This window comes from Danio rerio, chromosome 18, assembly GCF_049306965.1.
Source record: "Danio rerio strain Tuebingen ecotype United States chromosome 18, GRCz12tu, whole genome shotgun sequence".
In the NCBI taxonomy this organism is placed as follows: domain Eukaryota; kingdom Metazoa; phylum Chordata; class Actinopteri; order Cypriniformes; family Danionidae; genus Danio; species Danio rerio.
The window spans coordinates 12,003,757-12,031,649 of record NC_133193.1 but is presented as its reverse complement, the minus strand read 5'-3'; the positions used below and the strand labels follow the sequence as shown (position 1 = coordinate 12,031,649).

Sequence of the window (27,893 nt, the reverse complement as noted above, 5' to 3'; positions counted from 1 at the left end):
CCAGCTTCCCAGCAGCTTCTGACCTGCTTCTTCTGGTAACACAGTGACATCATTATACATGCTCAGCAAGTGCTGATGTCATCCTGCAAGCAGCAAGTATGTGTGCAAGTATCGGATTGCCAGTGCTTGTTTACATAGCAAGGACAAGATTGCTTGGCATCCCAAGCTATGTTTTTAGCCTTCCATCAGGTAATGCATCCATTCTTTTTACATAATAGCAATGCTTTGGTCTATAAATATATATATATATATATATATATATATATATATATATATATATATATATATATATATATATATATAGTTTTTTTTTTTTTTTTAATAGTATACTATAACTGCTAATCAGCAGATTTTCAGCTGGTCCAGATTATCGATCAGCTTTTGCATAAACTGTTTCAGTCTGTTTAAAGTCATGTACTCTAAAGTAAAGGGATATGAAGCACTGTCCTCTAGAAAAGCGTCCAGCGCTTTCCCATTTGTTGATTCCTTCAGTGTGCAGTCCATGCCTTCCAGGTAACCCAGAAGTGTGGATAGATCTCGGCGTATCTGGTCAACATGCTTATTTGGAAGCTTCTGAAGAACCTTGTGGAAGGTATTAATGGTTTCCATGATGGAGCCGAGCCCTTGGATGGGTTTGTCAGCGGGAATCTCTGGATAATGTCCTGGATCCCCAATGATGAGCGTTGGAAGTAAATTTTGCTGTGAGAGAAGATGAGATGGAAAGAAAAAATAAGTCTCGATGAATTTTGCATGCATTAGTTCATGTTAAATTTATGAGTTTTAACTCATTACCCCGTCAATGTGTTCCCTGATTCTGACGATGATGGTCTTTGCCTGCAGTTTGACATTTTTCCGGTCATGCTGATGAACGGGAATGCAATGAATCAAACTGAGCATGCTCAAAATACAGGTTGAGCGGAGAGCTGGAAAACGCATACTTCCTGTATACTCTTTGCAATAGTTCAGCAATACCTGTGAGAAGAAATCAGTAAACATTATTTGAATCCTATAATAAAATGCAATAAAGAGATGCTTTTCTAATTTCATTGATTAAAAAAAAACATTAATGTTTTGAAAAAAAAACTTGCATTACTAAATGTAAAAATGTAATCTATTCCTAATATTCTTTTAAATAATAATTACGTCTTTTGTAAAACTTCAAGTTCAAAACTTCATAGTATTGTAAAAAAAATTGTTTTTTTAATTAACCTTATTTGATTACAGTTTTCAAGAAAATACTGTGTACTTAAAATATTACATCAATGTATTATTTGCTGTTTCTTAGTGTTTGTGAAATTTACTAGCAATTGCAGAGAGAAATTTGTTTTTATATTCAATTGTTTTTAAGTCTTTATCCCTAAAAACTACTTCATACTTCAATATTTGCATCCAGTATTTAAAGCTGTCCAGTCATTTAACTATCTCGCAATCCAGGCTTGATATTAAAGTGGATCTAGATTGCACATCACAATTAATCTGCAAGACTTTCTACTTAGTAAGTTTTACTACTAAGATTAAAAACAGATTTTCCATGTACCAAAAATTCTAATGTAACTCTAATGCGATATAGGCATTACAATGAGCATCTCCGCGAACCTCAGGCCTCTCCAGTCTGCAACATCAAACAATCTAATATACTCAATTTTACTTCTAAATTAACAAAACTACAGCCCCCGTGCCTACAATTAGATTCCAATATAGCAAATTCCCTAAAGTGCATGTTGCTCTTGTATAAACAATGATTGCTTAATTCCAAAAGCTCTCTAATCTTTTTGTATTCCCGTTTTGGAATATTAAATTTAGTTTTTAAATCAAATAAACAGGAAAATAGCATTCTAAAGGCTATAAATGAAAACACTACACTGTTACCTCATAGAAGTGTCAGATAGTGTATGAGTGAAGGTGGCTTACCTTTGAGATGTGAGGACTGTATGATGCCGGGCTCCATGAGTGCGTGGACTTATATAGCTGATAGCCGTTGACTCATGTGTGAATCACCTCAGCTTTCCCCTGCCTGATTCTCCCAGAGCAGAACAAGCATGAGGGGGGCGAATCACCCCCACTGTCACCTTAATTTCAACTCATCTCACGCATGCATGTATTACAAATATATCTAACTGTTATACATACCAATCATGGATGGTGTCTGTAGAGGAATGTGTTGCAGTTCATTATGAATTTGTAGCTGTTAAAACAAGGAGCTAGTCTTATGACAGAGTTGGCTCCGATGGGATGCACTCTGTTGAGGAACTCGCCAACATAAGTTAAACAGTTTCACATATTTATTAAGAAGATCTTGATACGCATTCATACTTAGTGTGTTGGAAAATAGACTGGACATCAAGTAATATTTGTACAGTTGATAAATAAATGCAAAACAGACCACATATCTTTAATTTCCTGTCAGTTATAGATAGACTAGCATGGTCAAGCAAACCTTGGTGAAGCTTGCAGCATTGTGCCTCTTGATGCTGTAAACACAAGCTAGTGTAACCCCTCTACTTTTACTTGGCCCATTCTGACTTGGGGGAATGACGTACTAACGGAGACTTGAAAGACCGCAGCCTCTGCCATCAGTCACTAGTTCACCTCTTGAGGCCAAGGGAGTGAGGTTTACTCCCCTATTTGGTTGCCCTCATTGAACTTAACCCTAAACCTCATTCCAACCATTCATGACACCAATGTAACCCTTCTGCTTTTGCTTGCCCCGCTCTAAATGAGATTCTGATTAGCTTTTCCGGTATGGCGGCATGTGGGTGTGTGCACCTACAAGGATGGTAAAGACTCTTGCATCACATAGCTGCAACATGCGGGCCTCCATTACTTTTACCCCTTACCTCACTCTCATTCCCCACATTCTGGGGCTGGTTCTGCTTTCCTCGGACCAAGCGAGATTTGAAATAGCATGGCGTCAATAGCTAGTGCATCACTTGAGGCCAGGTGAGGGATGTTTTTCAAACAGCTTCTATTTTCTGAGGGTGAGGTTTACTCAAACAACTCCTATTCCTAGCCTCTATTACACTCCATCAAACTGGCATTTAACGGGCCTTGCTAACAAACATGCTAAAGTCTGTTGCCTTTACAGCAAGTTAGTGTGGCGAAATTTTTACTGGCCTCTTTACACTCATCCCCTTAACTTTAAATCCTTTTGGGTCACGGCACCAATTTATAACCTCTACTGTGCGTTTCCCATTCAGAGTGGGGTAAATACGGCCATTTCTGGCATAGAAAGGTAGACATTAAAGGCCACAGCTTTTACCATCAGTAGCAAGTGTTTCTCTTGAGGCCAAGAGAGGTAGTTTTATTCACATGAAAACTTCAAATCCTTCAGGGTCATGGCACCAATTTATCCCCATCCAGGTCTACTGTATTTTTCCCATTCAGAGTAGGATGAAAACGGCCATTTCTGGCATAGAAAAGTAGACAATAAAGCTCACAGCTTTCACCATCACTAGCCAGTGCACCTCTTGAGGACAGGAGAGGTAGATTTACTCACACAAAAACTTCCTTCTGGGTCACCGCACCAATTTATCACCTCCAGGTCTACTGTACTTTTTCCATTCAGACCAGGATCAGAACTGGCATTTATGGCATAGAAAGATAGACACTAAAGACCACAGCTTCTACCATGCACCTGTTGAGGCCCAAAGAGGAAGATTTACTCACACAACTACTATATATGGTTTTTATTACACTACCAAACAGGCATTGAATGGGCCATGCTAACAAGATGCTAAAGACTGTAGCCGTTATTGTAAGTTGTTAGTGTGCCTCTTGAGGCCATGCAGAAGACTGATGTTTTCCCAAGTTCACCATGGGTCACGGCACCAATTTAACCCTTTTCTTGAATATCAGGTTTTGGTACTTTAAAATTTACCAACATAAAGACTTTGATTTTTTTTGCTCCTCCACATCAGCTTATATCACATATACGTATCTTAGAAGCTCTTCAATTTGCAGCTTTCCTTTATTCATTCATTTTCCTTAGGCTTAGTCCCTTTATTCATCAGGGGTCTCCATAGCGGAATGAACTGCCAACTTATCCAGTATATGTTTTACACAGCGGATGCCCTTCCATCTGCAACCCTGTACTGGGAAACACCCATACACTCTCATTTACACTCATACACTACCACCAATTTACCTTATTCAATTCACCTATAGCGCATGTTTTTGGACTATGGGGTAGTTGGGTGACTCAAAGGAAACCCACATGAACACGAGGAGAACATGTAAACTCCACACAAAAAATTCTAACTGACCCAGCCAGGAATTAAACTAGTGACCTTTTTGCTGTAAGGTGACAGTGCTTACCACTGAGCCACCATGTCACCTTTACAGCTTTTAAACATGCCAAAACGAAAGGGAGACAATGCACTGCAAATTTTGGTCTTTGGAATAAACTCCCTAGAAGTTAAAATTAACTCAATCTGAGTGTACATGCGTGACCATCAAATTAACTCCAGTACAGAGTTAAAGTAACTAAATTTTTTTTAGATAAATTAACACATTTTTTTTTGTTAAACTTTAACTCTTTTTGTAGTTAAAATAGTACTCCTACAGAGAATACTTGTAAAATATAAACTCCTTATCAGTGTTAAAATTTGAGTTAAATACTTCACACAGTATATATATTTTATGTTAAAATGATTACACTGAATGCCATACTCTTCACTTAAAGCTTTTATTTAAACAAATCCATACCTTAGTTTTAAAAGTTACATGCATTAACGAACTTTTAAACTAATTAGCATTATAGAATACAATCTAACAGCAATGCATTTAATGTTGCCAGCTAATAGTGTTAAAAATAAAGAGCAAACATGTATAAAACCCTGTCAGCACATCACTGCATTTTATAAAATCAAGTTTGAAGAACTACATGAAAACTAAATACTACAGGATCATGTAACCTGAGGTAGACACATATATTAAGACACATGGATTAAGACATTAAAAATCTTTTGATTCCCATATGTCATATTGGTGCTACAATCTGGAATAATACGACGGAGGAAATCTTCATAGAGATATGGTAATAATACAGATCTACTACACTTATAATACGTCATAGAGATTAGTTTACACACTTCTTTCAGTCAATTTATAGTTTAGTCTTTTACATTAAGCATGTTGTTAAAGACAGAAAGGAATGATTGGTCAAACGCAACATTTAGACTAGCCTCTTTCATGTTCACGACACAAGAACTTAGGAGTCGAAATCACACACAATCTGAGTCATAACCAAAAAAATGAAAATAAAAGATTTTAAAAAGGAGAAAAATGGCAGTCCACTCCAAAATTGAGATTTTTGTTTACAGCCTTGCTCACAAACTTTTTACTGACCCTCTGGGTATTTCATATGAATGCCCACGAGTCCAGAGACCTGATTTTCAGAAATGCTGATACAGAGTATTATTCTGTCCTTGCTGTCCACCTCTGCAGACGGCGCTGCTTTTTCCTGTTTTTTAACCCTGCGCTTGGAGGAGCACAAAACTGCCCATTTATGTACAAAATTCTGCATCAGAGGATGTGAGCAACACCAAGCAGAATGTCACATGTGGACGTCTTGAATTTAAGGTAATTATCAAAAAGCCAAATCACTCCTAATTAAATGATCATCAGATTAAGCTGTCAAATAAGGGACACGTCGGAAAGATGCAGTGTTGGGTCACTATGGAACATTGATCTAGAGGTTGGGAAGTATTGAGCAGTCAGGTGTTGGTGTTGTGAGTCACAGGATGTCCGGCTGTGGGTGGGCTGTTGTAATGACAGATCTAACTTTTGTAAGTTTGTTTACAGAGCCCCCATATTTAACACAATCCTTAAACTTTATACTTAAAGGGGCACAACATTTTTTTCTCTCTCTTTTCTAACTGCTGCAGCTGCAGTACCTATACGTATCTTTACACTCTTCCCCCCTAAAAGATTTACAGTATATCATAGGTAGGGCCAGACACAATCTGCAGACATTTTTTGCTATTTCTGCAGAGAATTTTATGTGAAATCTGCGGACTTATGTGTTATAATTTTAGGAGTATCATAACGAAAAACAATATATAAAATAAACAATAATACATTTTAACTGTTATTAAATGTTTTCCCAGTGATGGGTTGCGACTGGAAGGGCGTCCGCTGCGTAAAACATATGCTGGATAAGTTGGCAGTTCATTCCGCTGTGGTGACCCAAGATTAATAGAGGGATTAAGCCAAAAAGAAAATGAATGAATGAATAAATGAATGTTATTAAATGTTTACAATTCAAATCTACTTATTCGGTAAACAAAGCAAGTCTCTTATATAATATATTTACTCAAAGACAGAAAATATTACTTTACAAACTATATTCTAAATAAATCATATAAAAATTTAAAACTAATATTATGTCAAAATATTAGTAAAAAATTAAAAAAATTGTAAATATAAAGTTACACAAGTAAATACATAGACTTAATGATGGGCTAAAAATCTGCGGAAATCAGTGAATTTTAGTGTGCGCAAATTCCATGTGGGAATAGGTAAATAGTGCACTAAGGTTAAACAAAATACAACGTTAAGAGAAGATATGGTACATAGTTGTCGGCTTAAATGTACTTTCCAAGTAAAAAATGTCGCTTCCCTAAAATTACACATTGGTGACCCTGGACCACAAAGCATCTTATGCTGAACAAATGGACCTCTCATGTTAAACAGCCAAAAATACACAGCATGGGTCAAAATTATAGATTTTATTTTGTGCCAAAAGTTATTAGAATGGGGCACAGTGGCTTAGTGGTAAGCACTGCCACCTCACAGCAAGAAGGTCGCTGGTTCAAGTCCCGGCTGGATCAGTTGGCATTTCTGCATGTTCTGCTGTGTTGGTGTGGGTGTTTCCCAGTACTGGGTTGCAGCTAGAAGGGCATCCGCTGGATATAACATATGCTGGATAAGTTGGCTGTCCGTTCTGCTGTGGCGACCCCAGATGAATAAAGAGACTAAGCCGAAGAAAAATGAATGAATGAATGAATGAATGAAATCAGAATATGAAGTAACCATTATATTTTATACTTTTCTTACTGTGAAGATATCAAAATTGATTTTGTTTTAGTATTATGCGTCACTGAGTACTTAATTTTGACAGTTTTAAAGGAAATATTCTGAGTATTTTTATTTTAACCCACAGATTCCAGATTTCTCTAAATATTCCAGGATCTAGATCTCGGCCAAATATTGCCTCATCTTAACAAACCATTTATCAAATGAAAGCTTATATTTATTCAGCTTTCAGATGTGTTATTTTATTGAATAAACCTAAAAAATAAATAACACGTATAATTGGTGGCGTCACGGTGGCGCAGTGGGTAGAACTGTTGCCTCACAGCAAGAAGATCACTGGTTTGAACCTCGGCTGGGTCGGTTGGCATTTCTGTGTGGAGTTTGTATGTTCTCCCCATGTTCGCGTGGGTTTCCTCCAGGTGCTCTGGTTTTCCCCACAAGTCCAAAGACATAGGTGAAATCGGTATAGGTGAAATAGGCGCTATAGGTGAAATCGGTAAGCTAAATTGGCCGTAGTGTATGTATGTGAATGAGAGTGTATGGATGTTTCCCAGTGATGGGTAGCAGCTGGAAGGGCATCCGCTGCGTAAAGCATATGGTGGATAAGTTAGCGGTTCATTCCGCTGTGGTGACCCTAAATTAATAAAGGAACTAAGCTGAAAAGAAAATGAATGAATAAATGAATAGTTCCATGGACCAGGGTCACTTAGGGCAGTTTGGAAAATTTTAATTGAATAAATTGCACAATATGAATTCACATTAGTTTCCCAGTGATGGGTTGCAGCTGGAAGGGCATTTGCTGCTTAAAACATATGCTGGATAAGTTGGTGGTTCATTCCTCTGTGGCAACCCCAGATTAATAAAGGGACTAAGCAGAAAAGAAAATACATGCATGAATGAATGAATTCACATTAATTTAATCTCTAATCTTCAGATTTGGGCATTTGATTCTGCTAGATTTAAGGAATCTGATAGGAATCATAGCATCTACGGCACAAAAGATGAGAGAGCCAGGATCAGTCTAAATGCTGTTTCATTTTTATCTTTTTTGTGTTTTTGTTTACTATAAAGACAGATCTGTACTGACAAATTACATTTAAGGCTTCTCCAGAAATGTGTTGATTCCTGTAACTGAGGCTATGTGCAAAACTTTTTTTCCACAGGATTTCTAAAATGAAGAATGATGAGATAATTTAGCATATCTGTATAAAATGCTGGAATGTGTGGACATGGCCGGGAAATGTCCTCATCCGGTATGTATTCGGTATGCAACATCCAGCAGCACGCACTACTGTAATCTCTAGAGGCTCAGTCACGTGACCAGCCAAATGTGTAGCATTCGAGACGCTGTTCTTCCGTTAGCATTATGCTAGCCAGATGTCGCGCCGCCACATCTGTTCTGTGTTGTGCTAATTATTTTAAACCCGACACCTGGTTTCCGCCATAAGCAGTGGCCTTGTTATTCTTCACGCTCTGCCAAAGTTTACGGGAAATTATTGAAAAGACAGCAAAGGAATTGTTTCTATTCCTGTAGCCTGTAGGTTGTGCTATTTTTGTCGTTTTTGTGGCTATAACTGCTAATTCGTGTTTCTATTTCTGGAGCTGGAGTTTCGTCAAGATCTCCTGGGACTTAAAAGTGAGAGGAACACAGATTGTTCAGGAATGCTGCTATATAACCTTGTGTCACTCAAACTTTATTTACAAAACAATACTGAGTTTTAACACACTGCATATGTACAGTACAAAGACTGAAATGTAAAAACATATGTTACGTTACCAGTTTCTGTATTTTGTGATGTTTGTGAAGTGTTTTCCCTTTATTTATAGCTGTGAATTGCATTAGGGGACCTTAATCTCTGCTCTGTCCACTTTTGATGTTGAAAATTTTACTTTACAGTTTAACAAAGTGACTTTATTGTCGATTTAGTAATAATTTTAATAGATGCACAATAAAGATATCTTAAATTGAATAAGAGCTATGAGGTAAAGAATGCTGTATAACAAAACAAAAATCCTACAAAACCTATGTTGCTTTGTGATACTCCATTTTTAGTATACAGTCAAACCCAAAATTATTCACACTCAGGGGCGGATTTAGTAATTTGAGGGCCCTAAGCAATTCCAGCCAATGGGGCCTGAAAGTCCTAAAATGCACCATTTGTACTTTAATTTATTTTGCTGTTTGCCCTTCTTAAATCGCTCAATCTCATTTACTGTAATAATGAATAATAATAATGGCATGTCAAGCATTCTGTAAAACTTTTTCAAAGTTTTGTTTTCCTAAAAGGAATTCACAACTGAAAATAATAAGTTCTCTCTCTTTTTTAATAATCTTTACAGATTTGTCTGCTAGGCTGCTCCATGATTGAGGGTGGGGGACACATTAGCACAGATATAATAATTAAGTTAAAAAAAAAAAAAAAATATATATATATATATATATATATATATATACCCTCACCATACAAAATATGATAGAAAACGATGTTATATATAATTTTCTAGGTATAATTTATACTTCTAAGTATTTATTTGGGGGCCCTCAGATTTCCTGTGGCCCTAAGTATGCGCTTACCTTGCTAATTGGTTAAATCCGCCACTGTTCACACCCCTGGCAAATTCTGATTTAGAGGTCTATTTTAACAATCTAGGCGCAAAGTCCAAAGCGCAAAAGCATTAAGGGCGTGTCCGAATCCACTTTTGCTATTTAAAGAATTGAAAAATACGCTCTGCACCGCAGCACATGGTCTAGCAGGGTTATGCTCATTCTCTTAATAAGTTATGGGTAGGCCCACACGGAATATGCGCGCAGAATTCCGCAGATTTTTCACAGATTTTGTTGATTATTAATTCTGTTTATTTACTTGAGTAAATTTGTAAATCTAAATTGATTAAGTTTTTATTCAGAAATTTATTACTTTTTATTTCATATATTTAGGTTTTAGTTTTGATACTCTGCTGGATACTTCCAAAATAATTCCGCAGAAATCCGCAGATTTTTACCAAAATTCTCCGCAGAAATAGCAAGAAACATCCGCAGATTCCGTCTGGCCCTATAGTTATGGGTGTGTTATGAGAATAAACCATTCAGAGTCTCATCTCCCAATCCCTTTAAGAGTCAACCAGTGTCAGGATTCTGTTACTTAGGTCTTGTTTATTCTTGTTTTGGTGGCAGTGTCCAGAAAATAGTCCTGTCTTGTCTAATATCAGGTCCATAGCTAGGGGGGTTCGGGTGGTTTGAAAGACCCCCTCACTGACAAAGGTGCAGAATTTGTCCCAGAAGCTCATTTGTCCTATTTTGCTGCTATTCCATCTTAAATTGTGAAAATAGCCCATCGTTGAAGATGAATCATCTGTTAGGTGTCATGACTTTAGCTAATCAGTTTTTGCCAATGTAAACAATTATTTTTCATGAATCCAACATCTGTCCAAAAAAACCACACAATCTGACGAAAGTTAAGTCATCTTTCACTACCGACCTACTGTATTGTTAAATAGAGACAATATAATAGAGATAATATTCTAAATCTTGGGAAAAAAAAAAAAAAAGATCAACAAAAAGGTGTGAAGCACCAAAAGTAGCCCATATTAAAGTTAATTTAAATACTAATCAAGCTATTGTTTTATATGAATTTTTATTCATTAATATTTCTTCAGCTTAGTCCCTTTATTTAACAGGAGTCGACACAGTGGAATGAACCGCCAACTTATCCAGCATATGTTTTACTCAGCGAATGCCCTTCCAACCACAACCCAGTTCAGGGAAATGCCTATGACAGTCAGGGCCAACTATGACCGGAAATGACAGGTTAATGTACAAGTGGCATCATTTTGGAAAAAAATATATTTCATTTAGAAATTATTTTTAATGAAACTTTATTTCAGAATTTACCAGGGGTATGAATAATTTTAAACTTGACTGTACATGTAACTATAAATACACAGATTAGTTCAGATGTGCAGGGTACACCAATAATTAATTTATCCTGAAACAGGTCTGTTTAAAGTGCTTCAGCTGTGCACATGCAAACGGGTTTTAGCCTCCTGCACACACACACACTCACACACACACACGCACACGCACACACACAAACACGCACATGCACACACAAGCGTTTGTCTTCAGAATCAACACACTGGACTAATTAAAACAGGACAATCATTGATAAAAATCTGAGAAATTCATTGATCATTGAAAAAATCAGAGAAATCAATTTAAGAAAATTCCAAAGAAATTTAACCTCAAGTTCAGGATTGTTGTTGATTCTGGAAAAGCATAGGATTTATTAAAATTATTATTGGAAAGGTCAAGCACTTCTCAGAACTGTTCACAAGATATCCATAATGCAGTTACAAGAAAGAGAGAGAAAGTTTGGAAAGTTTGACGGAAGAAAAGCACAGTTGCGCAAGGAGACTTATTATGATTTCTGCACTCTGCATCATTTGCCGAGTGCTGTTGCGTCTTTTACGTCAGACAGGGACGGAAAGGATGTGTTTTATTTGCTTTTGCAGTCTCCTGTGATTAAAAGCCACATGTATTGCATGCTAATTTCTGCATAACACAAACACTAATACAATAAAAATGTAAATTAAATGATCCAAGATGAAGTAGCTATTAGTCATGTTTTATCCACGATGAATGTTCTCAATCATAACTTACACCTTGGGTTAATAATGTTTTATTGAATGTTAAAGAGGTTTATAATTCAATTTAGGATTTTATTTTCAATGTAGTTAAGAAAATGCATACACGTGGCTTATACTTACTGCACTGGCACTTAAAAAAAAAAAAAAAAAAATTATTTAAAATTTGAGATTTAACTGAAATCCCTAGAAAAAAAAACATTAAATAAAGCATTTATGCAATTAGCATAAAGAAATAAATAAATAAAAGATTTCTTGAAATTGATGCTCTTACACTGTTTATACAGTTGAAGTCATAATTATTTGTCATTGTTTTTTTTTTTCAAATATTTTCCAAATGATGTTTAACTGAGCAAGGTATAGCAAGAATTTGAATAAAAATGGGAGTTTCCATTTGGGCACGCGCTGATTTTCATTGAGGAAAAACACACGCATGGGAGAAAGGCAGTGACTGTGTTTAATGACGGTAGAATGTTTGATAGCGCACGTCTTATAAGAGAAAAAAACCTCTGCATTTCTCTGTAACTCAGATGCACTCGGTAGGTCAGAATGCCGTGTGTGTTTAGACAATCTTTTCACAAAATTCGATGAAAATTAAACACGACGGTCGGCAATAGTTTGCTAGCAGTGTTCACGTTTACACTCGGAGAGCAGCAATTACAGCAGATCTTTCAGTCCATAATATTGTAGGGATATTAACGTAAACTAAGTAACTTAGAAATCATTTTGACTAAGGTCTGTCTTTACTGTACTGCTGACAATATGAGCTATAACTTTGCCATCTGAATGAACAAAAAAAAGGGCACTGATCGCACACACTTACCAAATCAGTAGTGACAGGCCAATCAACAGCAACTAGAGCTGCGTCTTTTTTTAAAGGAGACGAGCAGCAAATCCGGATTTCACAATTTCCATATGCGAAAAGCTCTTGGGTAAAAAATGTTTTGTTCAAACGTATTTCTTCCACACGTGAGTCCAGCAGCGCTCTCATAGAGAGAAAATGAAAACAAAACCTTCACTGCAGCAAATTATAAAAGCAACACTGACGACCCATATCTCCAAACAATTCTTATTCTTTTCTATTTCTTATTAACTATTTCATTGCAATCACATAATTTGACGTGATATAAACAATGTACATAAATTTTTTTTTGTCTTTAATGGAAAAGCTATATTCTATTTTTTAATGAGACAAATAATTATATACAATATTTTAATTAAATTACTCTTAGATTAAAACCAAATATATTTTAGGCAACTAAATCTAGATTTTAAAAATTTTTGTAAACTAAAAGAAAGACTAAAATATGAAGACTAAGACTAAAATATGACTCAAAACAAAAAGTGAAATTTTTGTCAAAATTTGCTGTCGAAATTAAAACTAGTGGGTGAGTTAATCTATGCTTTTGAAAACACTATTGGTTGGGTTTAGAAAAGGAAGAGGGTGGGTCAGTCAGTCAGTCAGTTGACAGCAGCCTCTGGTGGATTTACATGAGAACAGCAGGCGTGAATGGCACTTTCGAGAGAAATTTGAGATCTTAAAAAGCATTCACAGCTGCCTCTGGTGGATTCACGAAAACATAAAATGCAAAAAAAGTACCTCCTTGGATGTATTTGGCGCTCTCAAGAAATGTATATAGGGGTACGTGTTCAGAATGAGCTGGGTTGATTATTCTGCTTGTTTTAAGGAGAAACTCACTTAACTTTGACACATTATTTCTGAAAACAAGATGATACGTTTTTACTTGTCTAGAAAATGCTTCTTGATTTAAGAATTGATATAGATATTTGGACTAAAACCAAGACAAGAATTCTAAGTAAAGTATTTTTTGCAGTGAACTTGTTTTTAAATATATCTAACAAACTAATTTTGGCTACAGTATAAGCTGTAAGTTACACTGAAAGGCATTTCTACCTTTAATAAATAGTGTTAAAAAATGTATAATAGTCTCAAAGATAAAACAGAAAATGAATTATACCGGACATATTCAAAGGATGCAAAGGAAAATAAATAAAGCTGTACACTTTTATTGTTTTGATTCTAGGAAGACCACTTAATCTTTGACCCATATATGTAATCTATATCATCATTACAGTACTAAACAAGCATAGGTCAATGGGGTCACCCAGTCCCTCACCTCCTGGGAAACATACATAAGCTTTTATCCTGCATTTTATGGCCATTATATGATGAAGCAGATGAGTTTTATTAGAGCATAATAAACGAAGTCTTAGTCAGTGTCTCGTGGATGCTTTCAGTCTGTTCCAGCAACCACACACACACGTTATTCCAGTTTAAACATATCACTCAATATGTCTGTATTACTGACTTTAGAAACGTCACGCAGAATAATTGACGTCATCATGAGGTAAATGTGCACTGGCTGCTGAAGTAGCACAACACACTTACTGTAAGAAAACTGTTGGTACAGTATTAACCTTGGTTTCCTAATAACCAAAATGTGATATTAACAGTCCTGATGTTTCAAAATCAGAAGCAGTTAATGTTAACCACATGTTGAGTAAGTGTTTCTTTCAAGCAGCCAGCTCTCTGCATGCGTTCATGCACGTTACTGGAAATCAAAACTGCTTTAAAATGCTGACCGTAAGAGATTATTTAAAAAAAGGGTTTACATTATATATACAGTATGTACAGTATATACAAACTACCTGACAAAAGTCTTGCCGCCTATCCAAGTTTTAGGAACAACAAATAATAACTTGACTACTAGTTGATCATTTGGTATATAAGTGGCTTATATGAAAGGCAAAGGCCTCTACATTACACTTATTTTACCAAAATAAAATATGATCATGCCTTTTAATTATTTAATTAAGACAGTAAGGCCTGGCTTTGCTTAGACAAAAGTCTTGTCACTTAACAGAAATAATGTACAGTATAAAGTAATGGTGCAGTGGAAAAGAATTAGCATTGTGTATGACTCTCATGAGCTAGGAGGACTGCATCCATCTCTGCAATGACTCAAATAACATATTAATAAAGTCATCTGGAATGGCATAGAAAGCGTTCTTGCAGGACTCCCAGAGTTCATCAAGATTATTTGGATTCATCTTTAACGCCTCTTCCTTCATCTTATCAACTCAATAATGTTTATATCTGGTGACTGGGCTGGCCAGTTGTGGAGCACCTTGACCTTTTTTGCTTTTAGGAACTTTGATGTGGAGGCTGAAGTATGAGAAGAAGCACTATCATACTGAAGACTTTGCCCTCTCCTGTGGTTTTTAATGTAATGAGCAGCACAAATGTCCTAATAGACTGTTGACTCTGCAGATCTCTCGCACACCCCCAAACTGAATGTAACCCTAAACATTGATTTTTCCTTCACCAAACTTGACTGATTTCTGTAGGAAGCTTGGGTCCATGCAGGTTCCAATAGGTCTTCTGCAGTGTTTGTGATGCTTGGGATGCAGTTCAGCAGATGATTCATCAGAAAAATCTACCTTCTGCCACTTTTCCAAATGATCAACTAGAAGTCAAGTTATTACTTGTTGCTCTTCGTCAACAAGACTTTTGTCAGTTAGTGCGTGTATATATGTTTTGACAATATGTTTGTGTAATGTGTATATTTGTAAATATAAATGTATCTGATACAAACTATATATAAATTAAAATTCTCTCTAAATAAAGAGTTTTGCATAGTTTTGTTTCTATATATATATGTGTGTATCACGTTTACATAATAAACATATATAATACACACACACATGTATTATGTCAAAAGAAACGTTTATTTTGAATGTGATTAATTGCAATTACTCTTTGCCCAGCACTAAATAAAATAAATATTTACAAGCAAAGGGTGACAGTGGCGACACCCATGTCTCAGTAGTTAGCACTGTCGCCTCCCAGCAAGAAGGTCGCTGGTTTGAGCCCTGGCTGGGTCAGTTGGCATTTCTGTTTGGAGATTGCATGTTCTACCTGCATTCGCGTAGGTTTCCTCCGGATGCTTCGGGTTTCCCCCACAGCCCAAAGACATTCGCTATAAGTGAATTGAAAAAACTAAATTGGCCATTGTGTATGTATGTGAATGAGTGTATGGGTGCTTTCCCAGTACTTGGTTGCATCTGGAAGGGCATCTGCTGTGTAAAACATATGCTGGATTAGTTGGCAGTTAATTCTGCTGTGGCGAATAAAGGGACTAAGCCAAAGGAAAATTAATAAACTTACATGCAAAAAAATAAATAAAAAATTTAATAAATAAAAAAATCTCTAAACGACAATGTAGTTTTGTGTTTGAGTAAATAGTAGCTTTAGTTCTGTAAACTGCAAATGAGATTCGGGTAGAATAAATAAGAATGCTTTTATGTTTATATTTTATTTTTTTAAGTAACACCATACTAACTTACAAATGTCTTCATAAGTTTAAAGAAAAAGATAACTAGCCCTGTAATGTCTTTTTTTCTGAAAAAAAAAACAAATCCTCTAAAATACAGCATTATAAAACTATGAAGTGCCGTCTGAAATTTCCTTTAAAAAATTTTTTTTTTCTCAGCCTTCTTTGTTTATGTTGAGTTAGGACTTACTCTTTGCCATTAAAGTGATATTACTGAACATTCACACAGGAGCTTGATAAAAGTACTCATTTTAGAGGAAAATTTCAGACGGCATTTAGAGGTTTTTGCATCGAAACTCTTCATATATATATATATATATATATATATATATATATATGGACGAAGCAGTGGCGCAGTCGGTAGTGCTGTCCCCTTACAACAAGAAGGTTGCTGGTTCGAGGCTCGGCTTACTTGGCATTTCTGTGTGAAGTTTGCATGTTCTCCCTGCGTTCGCGTGGGTTTCCTCCGGGTGCTCTGGTTTACCCTACAGTCCAAAGACATGCGTTACAGGTGAATTGGGTAGGCTAAATTGTCTGTAGTGTGTGTGTGTGAATGTGCATGTGGATGTTTCCCAGAGATGGGTTGCGGCTGGAAGGGCATCTGCTGTGTAAAAACTTGCTGGATAAGTTGGCGGTTCATTCTGCTGTGGCGCCCCTGGATTAATAAAGGGACTAAGTGGACAAGAAAATGAATGAATATATATATATATATATATATATATATATATATATATATATATATATATATATATATATATATATATTTTTTTTTTTTTGGAGTAAAAAAAAAAAAAAAAAAAAAAAAAAAATATATATATATATATATATATATATATATATATATATATATATATATATATATATATATATATATATATATATATATATATATATAACTATTTTTGGAGTAAAAATACAAGATAATTGTCATGTTTGTTGTTGCAATAACTCATTTGAATTTAATTGTATTGTCTTTCTTTCTATTCCTAAAGATGCTATGTGACAAATCTTTAATTAAACTGTTTTAAAAAAAACTTGTTTAAACGCACCAAAAATAGTGGATATATTCACCTAAATAGATAAAAAAATATACATTTTCAAAAATAAATGATATTAAATATACAATACAAACATTTTCTAACCATAAATACAGGTATGCTTTCATATAATAAACTGTATAAAAGGTACAGGAAGCTATTCAGTTGTGTAAAAAAAGTGTAAACAGCTCTTTTTCCTGAGCATATGTCCAGCATATGAACGTCTGACTCAACCAGTGACGTGTTTTAAGGCATGATTAGCTGTTTGTCCAATCAAGACTGTCTGAACTGTTTTGGAATATCCATTATTTTACGCTTACTCTCAATAGTTGGTAATGAGGCGAACTGAAGAAAGAATGACTGGTTTAGATTTGGTCTGAGTATAGGCTATATTTCTCAGAACCACTGCCTGAATTGCTACAGAAGTAATAAATACATATTAGATATTCAAATAAGTAAACAAGTCTAGTTACGTTTGAAGCACAAGCTTTTCTCTGAATTCAACATCAGCAGATATACAACATTTGTAACAAACACCATTTAATCCTAGGTGATTTTTTTTGTGGTATTCAGAATAAGGCACTAGGCAGGGACAAGTTCTTAAAAAATGAATTGCTTAATAATAATTATACGAATCAAGAACAACAGCACCACCGTGTGGCTGAATTTTTCATAACACCCAATCGAGCAAAGGTAAACAATTCGTCCAGATTTAGTCTTAAGGTAAGTGCATTTAACCGTATCATATAATAACGAAAGATACAAACGTCTTTATCTACCTAATGCCCACACACGCACATACACACAAAGACGATGGAGTTTAGAGATAGGAAATTAAAAACACAGCATCTTTAAGACCCTGGTATCTTCAAGAGAGGATCAATTCGTTTATGTATTTCTAATCAGTCTAAACGAGAACTTTCCAGTAAACCTCTTTAAATACAATTAGTCGGTCTTGATGATGTAATAGGTAGGTGTGGCTACGTGGCCCCGCCTTCTCGTAAATATAGAAGTTCGTGATTTCCTCTGTTCAGTTCGTCGAGGCCAGGCGTTTGTGAGTAAATAAAAGCACAGAAGAATTGCTTTATAGTGGAAATTGAAGTGTATTTTTTTTTATTGAAAACTACTGATGCTTTTAAAGAAAATTTTATACTGTAAAAGAGATTATAATTGATCACCAATTGAGAATACATCAGAATTGTGAAGTAATTGGAAAGTATAACCATAACAGAGTGAAACTTTATCATTTGTATGTGTTTTAAAGGCATTTCAAGAGAGTGTATAGCATTCAGCCACGATAACGTACATTTATAACTTTAATGAAGAATAATTTTACTTAATTATTATTACAATGAAGACTTTACAGTTTTCTTTTACATTTCATTATTCAATTTTTGTACCTGAATTCTGTTTGACTCATAAAGCACAATGGCAACATAAAGCACTCTGTATTTAACTTTTTTTCGTATTCTAATGTAACTATATATTTTTGCTTGCAATGTGATTTTTTTCATGTATGATTCACATCTTTAGAAAATCACCCTAATTAATCTAAATGATAAACTTCCCCTCCAAATAGAGCTATTTAAAGCCATTTGCTGAAATTGTATTCATATCGAAATATTTATCACAAAAAACTAAATATCGCAATGTCAGATTTTTCCAATATTGTGCAGCCCTAGTATAATATGTTTTAGAAATAAACACAACATGACTTTACTTTAAGTGCTGAATTGCCCTATTCTTATCTAAGAGAATAGTTAAATTCACCCTAAAATGAAAATTTACTCCCCATTTAATCACTCTCGAATGATTACAAACCTTTCCTTTTTATGTTGACCACAGAAGAATTCTGAAGAATGTTGAAAACTGGTAGCCATTGATATGCTTAGTAGAAAAAATAAAATAAAAAATAAAATAAAAAAAAAGTAAATAAATATATATATATATATATATATATATATATATATATATATATATATATATATATATATATATATATATATATCTGTATGTATGTATATATATATATATATATAAATATATATATATATATATATATATATATATATATATATATATATATATACATACAGATATATATATATATATATATATATATATATATATATATATATATATATATATATATATATATATATATATATATATTATGAAAGTCAGTGACTATTGGCTTTCAGTTTTCTTCAGATGATAATAATTATATCTGTTTAACAGATGAAGTAAACTTATGAACAGTAGGTACATTTTCATTTTTAGGTACAATTTTATTTTAGATCTGTTAAACTGCTATTTTCTCACCTCTGTGATTGTAATTGCATGCTTTGTTATTAATATGAGGACAATCTACATATTTCTTGTAATATACAAATGACAAATTATAAATATAGTTAAATATTCATTATTTTTGCAGCTCAGGTTTATCAAATTTTCTTTTACTCCAAAATAAAGGTCAACACAAGTGCACAAGCAAATGGAATTTGCTGTTTGTTCAAAGACTTAAAATGAGCTGAAACAACATCAAATCTTGAGATTTTTTTGTGACAACTTCATTGTTTTATGTTCAATCCACTTAAATTTGTTAAATCGAATGAGCTAACTTAATTTCTTTATGTTTTTCTAACACAAATTGATAGTGTGGAAACCAGCATTTTATTTTTAATGAATGCTGTGAGTACTGAATATCAGAGCATTAAGATGTTAACTTTGAAATTCATTCATTCATTTTCCTACGGCTTAATCCCTTTATTCATCAGGGGTCACCACAGCGGAATGAACTGCCAACTTATCCAGCATATGTTTTATGCAGCAGATGCCCTTCCAGCTGCAACCCAGTACTGAGAAACATCCATACACACTCATACACTATAGCCAATTATGTACTTCAATTCACCTATAGCGCATGTCTTTGGACTGTGGGGGAACCATAGCACCCAGGGGAAACCCACGCGAACAGGTGAAGAACATGCAATCTCCACACAGAAACGCCAATTGACCCAGCCGGGACTCAAACCAGCTACCTTCTTGCTGTAAGGTGACAGTGCTAACCACTGAGTTACCGTGTTGCCCCATTGTAATTCTTAATTGCAAAAAATTCTGATGCCTGATCCTTTTTCTAACAGAGCTTATATTACATTCAGAGATACAGCAAGGTGTAAGAAACCGAAAGAAAGGGTAAAAACCCCAGAAGAAAGAAGACATGAAGCCCCATCATCAGCTGTCAGGATCCCACACAGATACTTTTTGGGGTAAGGGCTTCCTGACTGGTGATTTAAGGAACAGCAAGCCCAGACCGCAAAAAGAGCCGTGAAGGACAAGCGAGAGAAATAGAGAAGGAAAGAAGTCCACAGATCATCTGTAACACATAAAGCACAAACCTGGTCAGTACCATTCAATATTCATCTGTAAAAGATACTTCACACTTTGTCACCTTAGAAATATAAGGACCTATCTGACATTTTTGTCAAAATTGAGTTACTGACATATTTTTATTAAATGACAACTTATTTACATTATGGGATGGTTTTTATAAGTTGTTTAAATTTTAAGACTTTTTATTAAAAAAAAAAAAAAAAAATGTTACACACACATACTGTTTGCTATATGGAGTGCAAAAACTTTGAAGCTCAAAATCATTCAAAACGCAGATAAAACTTTATAATTCCAAGGTGACATCTTGTGTTCACACTTGCAGTTTGGTTTTCAATTCGATTAAGTTCAAGTCTATTTTTATAGCGCTTTCTACAATAATTATTGTTTTAAAGCAGCTTTACAAAAGGTGCACATTATTGCATTTCAATTAAATTAAGTTAAAGTTACAGTCAGATTTAAGTTATAATATACAGACATAGTTAACCTGCAACTTTATTCCATATACAGTTGAAGTCAGAATTATTAGCCGCCCTGTTTATTTTTCCCCCCCAATTTTTGTTTAACGGAGAGAAGATTCATTCAACAAATTAAAAAAAATATATAATCGTTTTAATAATTCATTTCTAATAATTGATTTATTTTATCTTTGCCATGATGACAGTAAAAAATATGAAGATATTTTTCAAGACACATCTATATAGCTTAAAGTGACATTTAAAGGCTTAACTAGATTAACTAGGCAAATTATGGTAATTAGGCAAGTTATTGTTTAATGATGGTTTGTTCTGTAGACTATTGAAAAAATATATAGCTTAAAGGGGCTAATAATTTTGACTTTAAAATGGCTTTTAAAAATTAAAAACTGCTTTTATTCTAGCTGAAATAAAACAAATAATACATTCTCCAGAATATATATATATATATATATATATATTATCAGGCACACTGAAAATTTGGTAACACTTTACAATAAGGTTCAATAGTTAATGCATTTATTAACATGAACTAATCATGAACAACACATGTACAGCATTTATTAATCATAAATGAACATTTACTAATGCATTATTAACATCCAAGTCCATGCTTGTTAACATTAGTTAATGCACCGTGAGTTAACGTGAACTAACAATGAACTACTGTATTTTCATTATCTAACATTTACTCACATTAATAAATATTGTAGTAAATGTATTGTTCATTGTTTGTTCATGTTAGTAAATGCCCTAATTAACATTAACTAATGAACCTTATTGTAAAGTGTGACCGAAAATGTCCTTGCTCTGTTAAACATCATTTGGAAAATATTAAAAAAGAAAAAAAAAATTAAAGGAGGGCTAATAGTTCTGACTTCAACTGTAGTTGGTGTCTATGTGTACATGTTTAATGAAGTGTATTTGAAGTGTGTTTGTCATGGCTGGCTTGGTCTGGTCTTAAAAGCAACACAAATGTAACCCTGTTTACACTGTCATTTAAAAACCAAACATGCAGATACAAAACTGACAATTATACTGTACATTTTGCATCAGAACTTACCAAAACAGTACTGGGCTGGGCTAAATTAGCTTGCTGTATGTACATACAGTATAATGCAGTACTTTATCAGAGAACTCCTTAAAGGTTTATAATAAGGAACCAACACAAGTTGAATTTCCTTATATTGCACACATATGCAGATCTGCTGCATGGAAATGTTTCTGATACCTGCATTGAATCGTAATATTTTTGGGTTGTATTGATGGTTTTGGTCCATGTTGCATTCATATTTCAGTCAAAACCACACCAGTGGTTAAAGTTAACACTTTTAAACTAGTCCCTTTATTAATCAGTGGTCGCCACAGCGGAATGAACCGCCAACTTATCCAGCTTGTGTTTTACGCAGCGGATGCCCTTCCAGCTGCCACCCATCACTGAGAAGCACCCATACACTCCCGTTCACCCACATACACTACGGTCCTTGGACTTGTGGGGGGGAAACCGAAACCCCAGGAAGAAACCCCAAGTGGACACGGGAAGAACATGCAAACTCCAAACAGAAATGCCATGATGCCATGATGATGTCCCTTATTAGCACAGGATGTTAGTCTTGTTTTTTGAATCTGCCACTATGCTGACACATTGGCATCTGAAGCTCTAGCCTTTTTTTTTTTTTTTTTAAAGAGGGATAGGATTATAATCTCATTTGAATTAAAAAGTGGCTGTCCCTAAAATGGCACAATTAGCATCATAGCCTAAAAGGAGATGTTTTAAAGAGTTATGAAACATTATTTGTGGGGTAGTTTGAGTTGAAACTTCACATACACAGTCTAGGGCAGGGGTCACCAATCTCAGTCCTGGAGGGCCGGTGTCCCTGCAGGGTTTAGCTCCAACTTGCCTCAACACACCTGCCAGGATGTTTCAAGTATACCTAGCATGTCCTTGATTAGCTTAATCAGGTGTGTTTGATTAGGGTTGGAGCTAAAATCTGCAGGACACCGGCCCTCCAGGAACAAGTTTGGTGACCTCTGGTCTAGGGACTTATTTTACATCTTGTAAAAAGAGGCATAATAGGTCCCCTTTAACCCTAATGTGATGTTGGTGATGTTTTCATCCACTCTGGGGTGGTTTTAAGTCTTAATTTGGGCATAACTTTTTCTGTGTTTCAGCTAGCCGGAATGATTTGAAAAAAATTATTTGAATAAAAAATACTTAACGATACACTCTGCGAAAATGTACTACCCTTTTGTTATGTTCGGGATGAGTTAAACTGCTGTGAAAATGCATCAGATTAATATATTTTTTTTTTAATTTTGAACTAGGGAGCCGATTGAGATGCAGCCTTTATTATAATGTACCACGTGTGAACACACCCTAAGAAAAATTGGTTTGTATTTAATATATATATATATATGTATATATATATATATATATATATATATATTTTTTTTTTTTATTTATTTTTTTTTTTCCCTTGTTTTACTGGTAGTTTATTTTTGTAATTGTGCAAATTTTGAAACAATTATTGCACTATTTTATTCAGTGTAGTCAAAATGCACAAACTTGTGTAATACTTGCTATATTCAAAGGTTAGGGTACATTGCAAGAAAACATTTACAATAATAATAATATTTGCAATATTATTAGTATTATTATTTTTGCAATATTAACCTGATAATGCACAATTAGGTAATCAAACTGAGCTAAATATGTTGGTGTGTAACTCAAAGAGTCTTAATTTGACAATTAAAAAAAGTAGTTTGTACTTTCTTCATCAGTAACAATAAAAAACAACTAACTGTATTATTTTTTTTAAATTATCAGATTTTTTTGATATTTTACAAGGACGTGTAAAATTTAATCTGTATTTTGTGTGATTACAGACATGTTTATGAACAGTAACAGTGAACAGTAAAATCATGTATTAAATATTTTCTTCTTTTCAGTAAGTTGGCAAAAAAGGTGAAGTAATTGGGACACATTTTACACAGCATTATTTAAAAAAGGCTGTTCCAAACAAATCATGAAACAATTACCTGCTAAGGCCGGTTACACCAAATATCATTTTTTCATATTATACATCTATAGTTCTGCTTAGAAAACAACTAGATCAAGCTTTAAAATATTATTTTGCCTGATTTGATTTTATAGATGTATACAGTAGCATACTGATTTGTGTTTATGCATTTTCTCCTTAATATTTTCACTCATATTATGAATATACAATTTCAAACAGCATCTTGCTACCTTATGTTTTTTAGTATAATTAATTTAAATTTTCTAATATATTTTCAATATTAAATTAAACTTTGCATAACTGGCATAATAAAAATGCTGTTGAAACCTGAATAACGTATTTAAAAAAAAAAGATAAAATAAGACATTTGTACACTGTAAAAAAAAATAAAAAATGTTATTTTACTTTTTTTTTCCGGCAGCTGGGGTTTACAGAAATTTTACATAAAATAACAGATGTTAAATAACAGAATTCATTCAAATTTCAAATTAAGTAATATTCTGTCATTTAACATCCGTTATTTTACAATAAATTTCTGTCATTTAACATCTTTTAATTTAACATCCATTATTTTACAATAAATTTTTGTAATTTAACGTCCATTATTTTACAATAAATTTCTGCAATTTAATGTCCGTTATTTTATAATTTTTTTTTGTCATTTAACATCCACTATTTTACAAAAAACTTCTGTAATTTAATGTCTGAAATTTTACAATAAATTTCTGTCATTTAATGTTCGTTATTTTACAGTAAATTTCTGCAATTTAACGTCCATTACTTTTACAATAACTTTTTGTAATTTAATGGCCGTTATTTTACAATATTTTTTTTTGTAATTTAATAGCCGTTATTTTACAATAAATTTCTGTAATTTAACTTCCATTATTTTACTTTTTTTTTTTTCTGGCACCCCAGCCCAGTTAATAATTCTGCATCAAATTAATATATAAGAATATAGAATATAAAAAATATATATATTCTTTTACATGGTAATCACATTTATTGTGAGCAAAGTCACCCATTTAATTGTTAACATTTGTAAAAAATAAACTGTCAAACTACTTACCCTTCTCTCCTGCAGTTACTAAAAATATACACTACCGGTCAAAAGTTTGGAGTCAGTTTTTTTACCATGTTTTTACCAAAGAAAAAACAAACAAACAAATAATTAAAAAATAATTAAACAAAAAATTATTCTATTTATGCATTTATTGAATGGAAAAACTTTGTTTTAATTGTTTAACCTTTGAAGTAACTGCTTTCTTGTATGTAGTTTCAAATGAAATTATTCTCTAGTCATTATTACTTTTACTACTATTACCATCAATAATAATATTATAAATATTATAATTAGTAAAGTGATTTATGTGGGATCATGTGACTTTGAAGACTGGAGCAATGAAGCTGAAAACTCACTAAAATCACTGGAATAAATTATTAAACTAAAGCATAAGCTACTTTTGAACAGTTACTTTATAGTGCAATAACTTTTCACAATTTGTACTTTATTTTTGATTAAATAAATGCAGCCTTGGTGAGCAGGAGATGATTAAATTTTATAAAACTTTTGAATATCCTACTGAACCCAAACTTTTAACCATTAGTGAATACAATAAGTTATCATAATACATTTTATGTTCAAATTACTAAACTTCAAATGATTATTTTGCTGACTAATTTCAAAAACACTTAAATAAATAATAAAAATTACTGTGAATGAGAAAAATGAGTTGTTGGACGAAATATTCTTGAGCTATAAATGAAATCAGATCAACAACCAATAGTCAAACTCAAACAATGACTTTTACACCACTGTTAAATCTACGTCTGCAGTTAGGCAGGTTGAATACACTTTTTACTACAATGCATATTGTATTATAGCCCAATTTCCCACTTTTCATGTTCATAATCAGTAAGACATTGGATAAATACCAAGGAGTGTACTGACGAGTGCAACAAGAATGAAAAAAGAACAGTCTCATATGCATCTATCCCATTACTCCTCAATGCACACGCACACACACTTGTAATATTGGTAAGAAATTGTTTGACAGCCTTTCTCACTACTCCAACAGTATACCGAGCACGTGAGCAGCCAAATATCTTCTGATTCTGACAGAAACCCAAATGCCATGTAATCAAATGTGAATTCCTCAGTGTGTGCGCGCGCGTGTGACTGATGGAGTGTCGTGTGTGTGTGTGTGTGTGTGTGTGTGTGTGCCCGGAGTGTCAGGGAACTGTCCGTGGTGCTGAACCCGTCGGTAACGCCCTACACATGAGATCGAACGAGGAAAAAATTAAATAAAAATAACCCAAAACCCCTGATTCCCATCACCCGCATCTGGTATGACAGCACCAAATACTACCACACGCCCGCAACACGTATGTAAAGCCGTGCACACGATCCGCTCTCAATAGCGTCCAATTATTCCAAGCAAAATGTCTCGTGCGTGCTCGAGCATCTGTTGGCTGCTCCATCAATGTCAGGTGATAATTATACTTCAGCATCACTTAAATGCGCGTTGATTTGTGTTATTTAATGCGAGAACTTGTATAGACGTTGTATACCTGTTCTCATTATTCGCGTCACGTGCACACTCATAGTCCAGTTTGAGCAACTAACTCATATTTTCTGTCATGCATTACATCGAGTATGAATATGTTATTTGATTGAGATAATTATCAGCTACATACATTGGAGAATCTAATTATCTTAATTATGATGTGTGAAAAAATACCTGTCTTCCAATCCCAGAAGATGCTCCTGAAATGCCTTCAAAACAGTGCAAATCTCACCGGTGAGTCTCGTCAGTCACATCACGAGGAGCTTTCAGGTGGAGAAAAAGGAAAAAAAGCTGGCTGATCTTCCTTCTATAGACACCATTACTCCACATTACAGTCCAGTAGGAGAAAAAAATACACACACATACACACACACTCCTCGCGCGCGTGCATTACTACAGCCGCGTGACGCTGCTGTGCATTTCGCGTTTAAGCTTTAGTATGCCGACGTGTAGAATGTGTAAAAAAATCCCTGTATGTTTCAGAAGATGCTGCAAAATCTAACGAAAGCGCTCAATTCCTCCAGTCAGCTATTGACCTGCATTGACGTCATTGCGTCATTAGGTTTCCCCTGGAAACACTGGCGTTCTAAAAATAGTAGCACATTAATTCAGCGCGCGCGACTATTTGTACCAATCCATAATGCTTTATCTGATGTTTTTACCCCCCGATTTATTTGTGAAAGCATCGGCCAGAGAAATATTCAGAGATCCCCCCTTCGTAATTTAAGTCTCTTATTCACTCACGCTTGTATCATTTAAAGCTTGTCTGCGTGCAGTATCTGCATTATACTGTTGATGCCTGAGAACATGGACATCCATGCAATTTGGAAAGACAAATTCATTCATTTCAGTCCTTTAAATCATCAGGGGTCGCCACAGCGGAATAATCCAGCATATGTTTTAGACATTGGATGCGCTTCCAGCTGCAACCCAGTACTGGGAAACACCCCCACACACTCACATTCACAAACATACACTACAGCCCGATCAGTTTATTCAATACACCTAAAGTGCATGTCTTTCGACTGTGACCAGAGCACCTGGAGGAAACCACGCCAACATGGGGAGAACATGCAAACTCTTCATAGAAATGCCAACTCGCCCAGCCAGCTCAAACCAGCGACTCTCTTGCTGTGAGGCGACAGTGCTAACCACTGAGCAACCGTGCCAATCTGGATATACAAATATTTAAATATTCATTCATTTTCCTTTATTTTAGTTTCTTTATTCATCTGGGGTCGCCACAGCTGAATGAACCGGCAACTTATCCAGCATATGTTTTACACTGTGGATGCGCTGTCAGCTGCAACCCAGTACTGCGAAACACGAACATGTACTCACATTCACAAGCATACACTACTGCCAATTT

At 34.4% G+C, this 27,893-nt stretch overlaps 1 protein-coding gene and 1 non-coding gene across 3 annotated transcripts; both read right to left on the bottom strand.

Moving 5' to 3' along the window:
• Positions 1 to 322: 322 nt before the first annotated feature.
• lepa (leptin a) lies at positions 323 to 27,027 on the bottom strand. Of its 2 annotated transcripts, XM_073928775.1 has the most exons (5): positions 26,699 to 27,027; positions 2,131 to 2,239; positions 1,912 to 2,014; positions 793 to 972; positions 323 to 699 (listed from the first exon to the last, which is right to left on the bottom strand). In XM_073928775.1, the coding sequence occupies exons 4-5, from the start codon at positions 934 to 936 to the stop codon at positions 343 to 345; spliced, it is 501 nt and encodes a 166-aa protein (XP_073784876.1). In that variant the 5' UTR covers positions 937 to 972; positions 1,912 to 2,014; positions 2,131 to 2,239; positions 26,699 to 27,027; the 3' UTR covers positions 323 to 342. The 2 variants fall into 2 exon arrangements, with proteins under 2 accessions (XP_073784876.1, NP_001122048.1); NM_001128576.1 differs by lacking the exons at positions 1,912 to 2,014; positions 2,131 to 2,239; positions 26,699 to 27,027 and having other exon boundaries at positions 343 to 699; positions 793 to 936.
• On the bottom strand, positions 20,318 to 20,407 carry mir129-3 (microRNA mir-129-3). Its single transcript, NR_161916.1, has one exon. It is a non-coding gene; the product is annotated as a microRNA mir-129-3 (primary transcript).
• Positions 27,028 to 27,893: the final 866 nt, after the last annotated feature.

What these genes read in the sequence shown, in the direction of transcription:
- lepa (XM_073928775.1), bottom strand. Translation starts at nt 936, where the DNA reads ATGCGTTTTCCAGCTCTCCGCTCAACCTGTATTTTGAGCATGCTCAGT. An exon ending in TCAGGGAACACATTGACGGG is followed by an intron (nt 700 to 792) that starts GTAATGAGTTAA and finishes CTTCTCTCACAG; the next exon opens with CAAAATTTACTTCCAACGCT.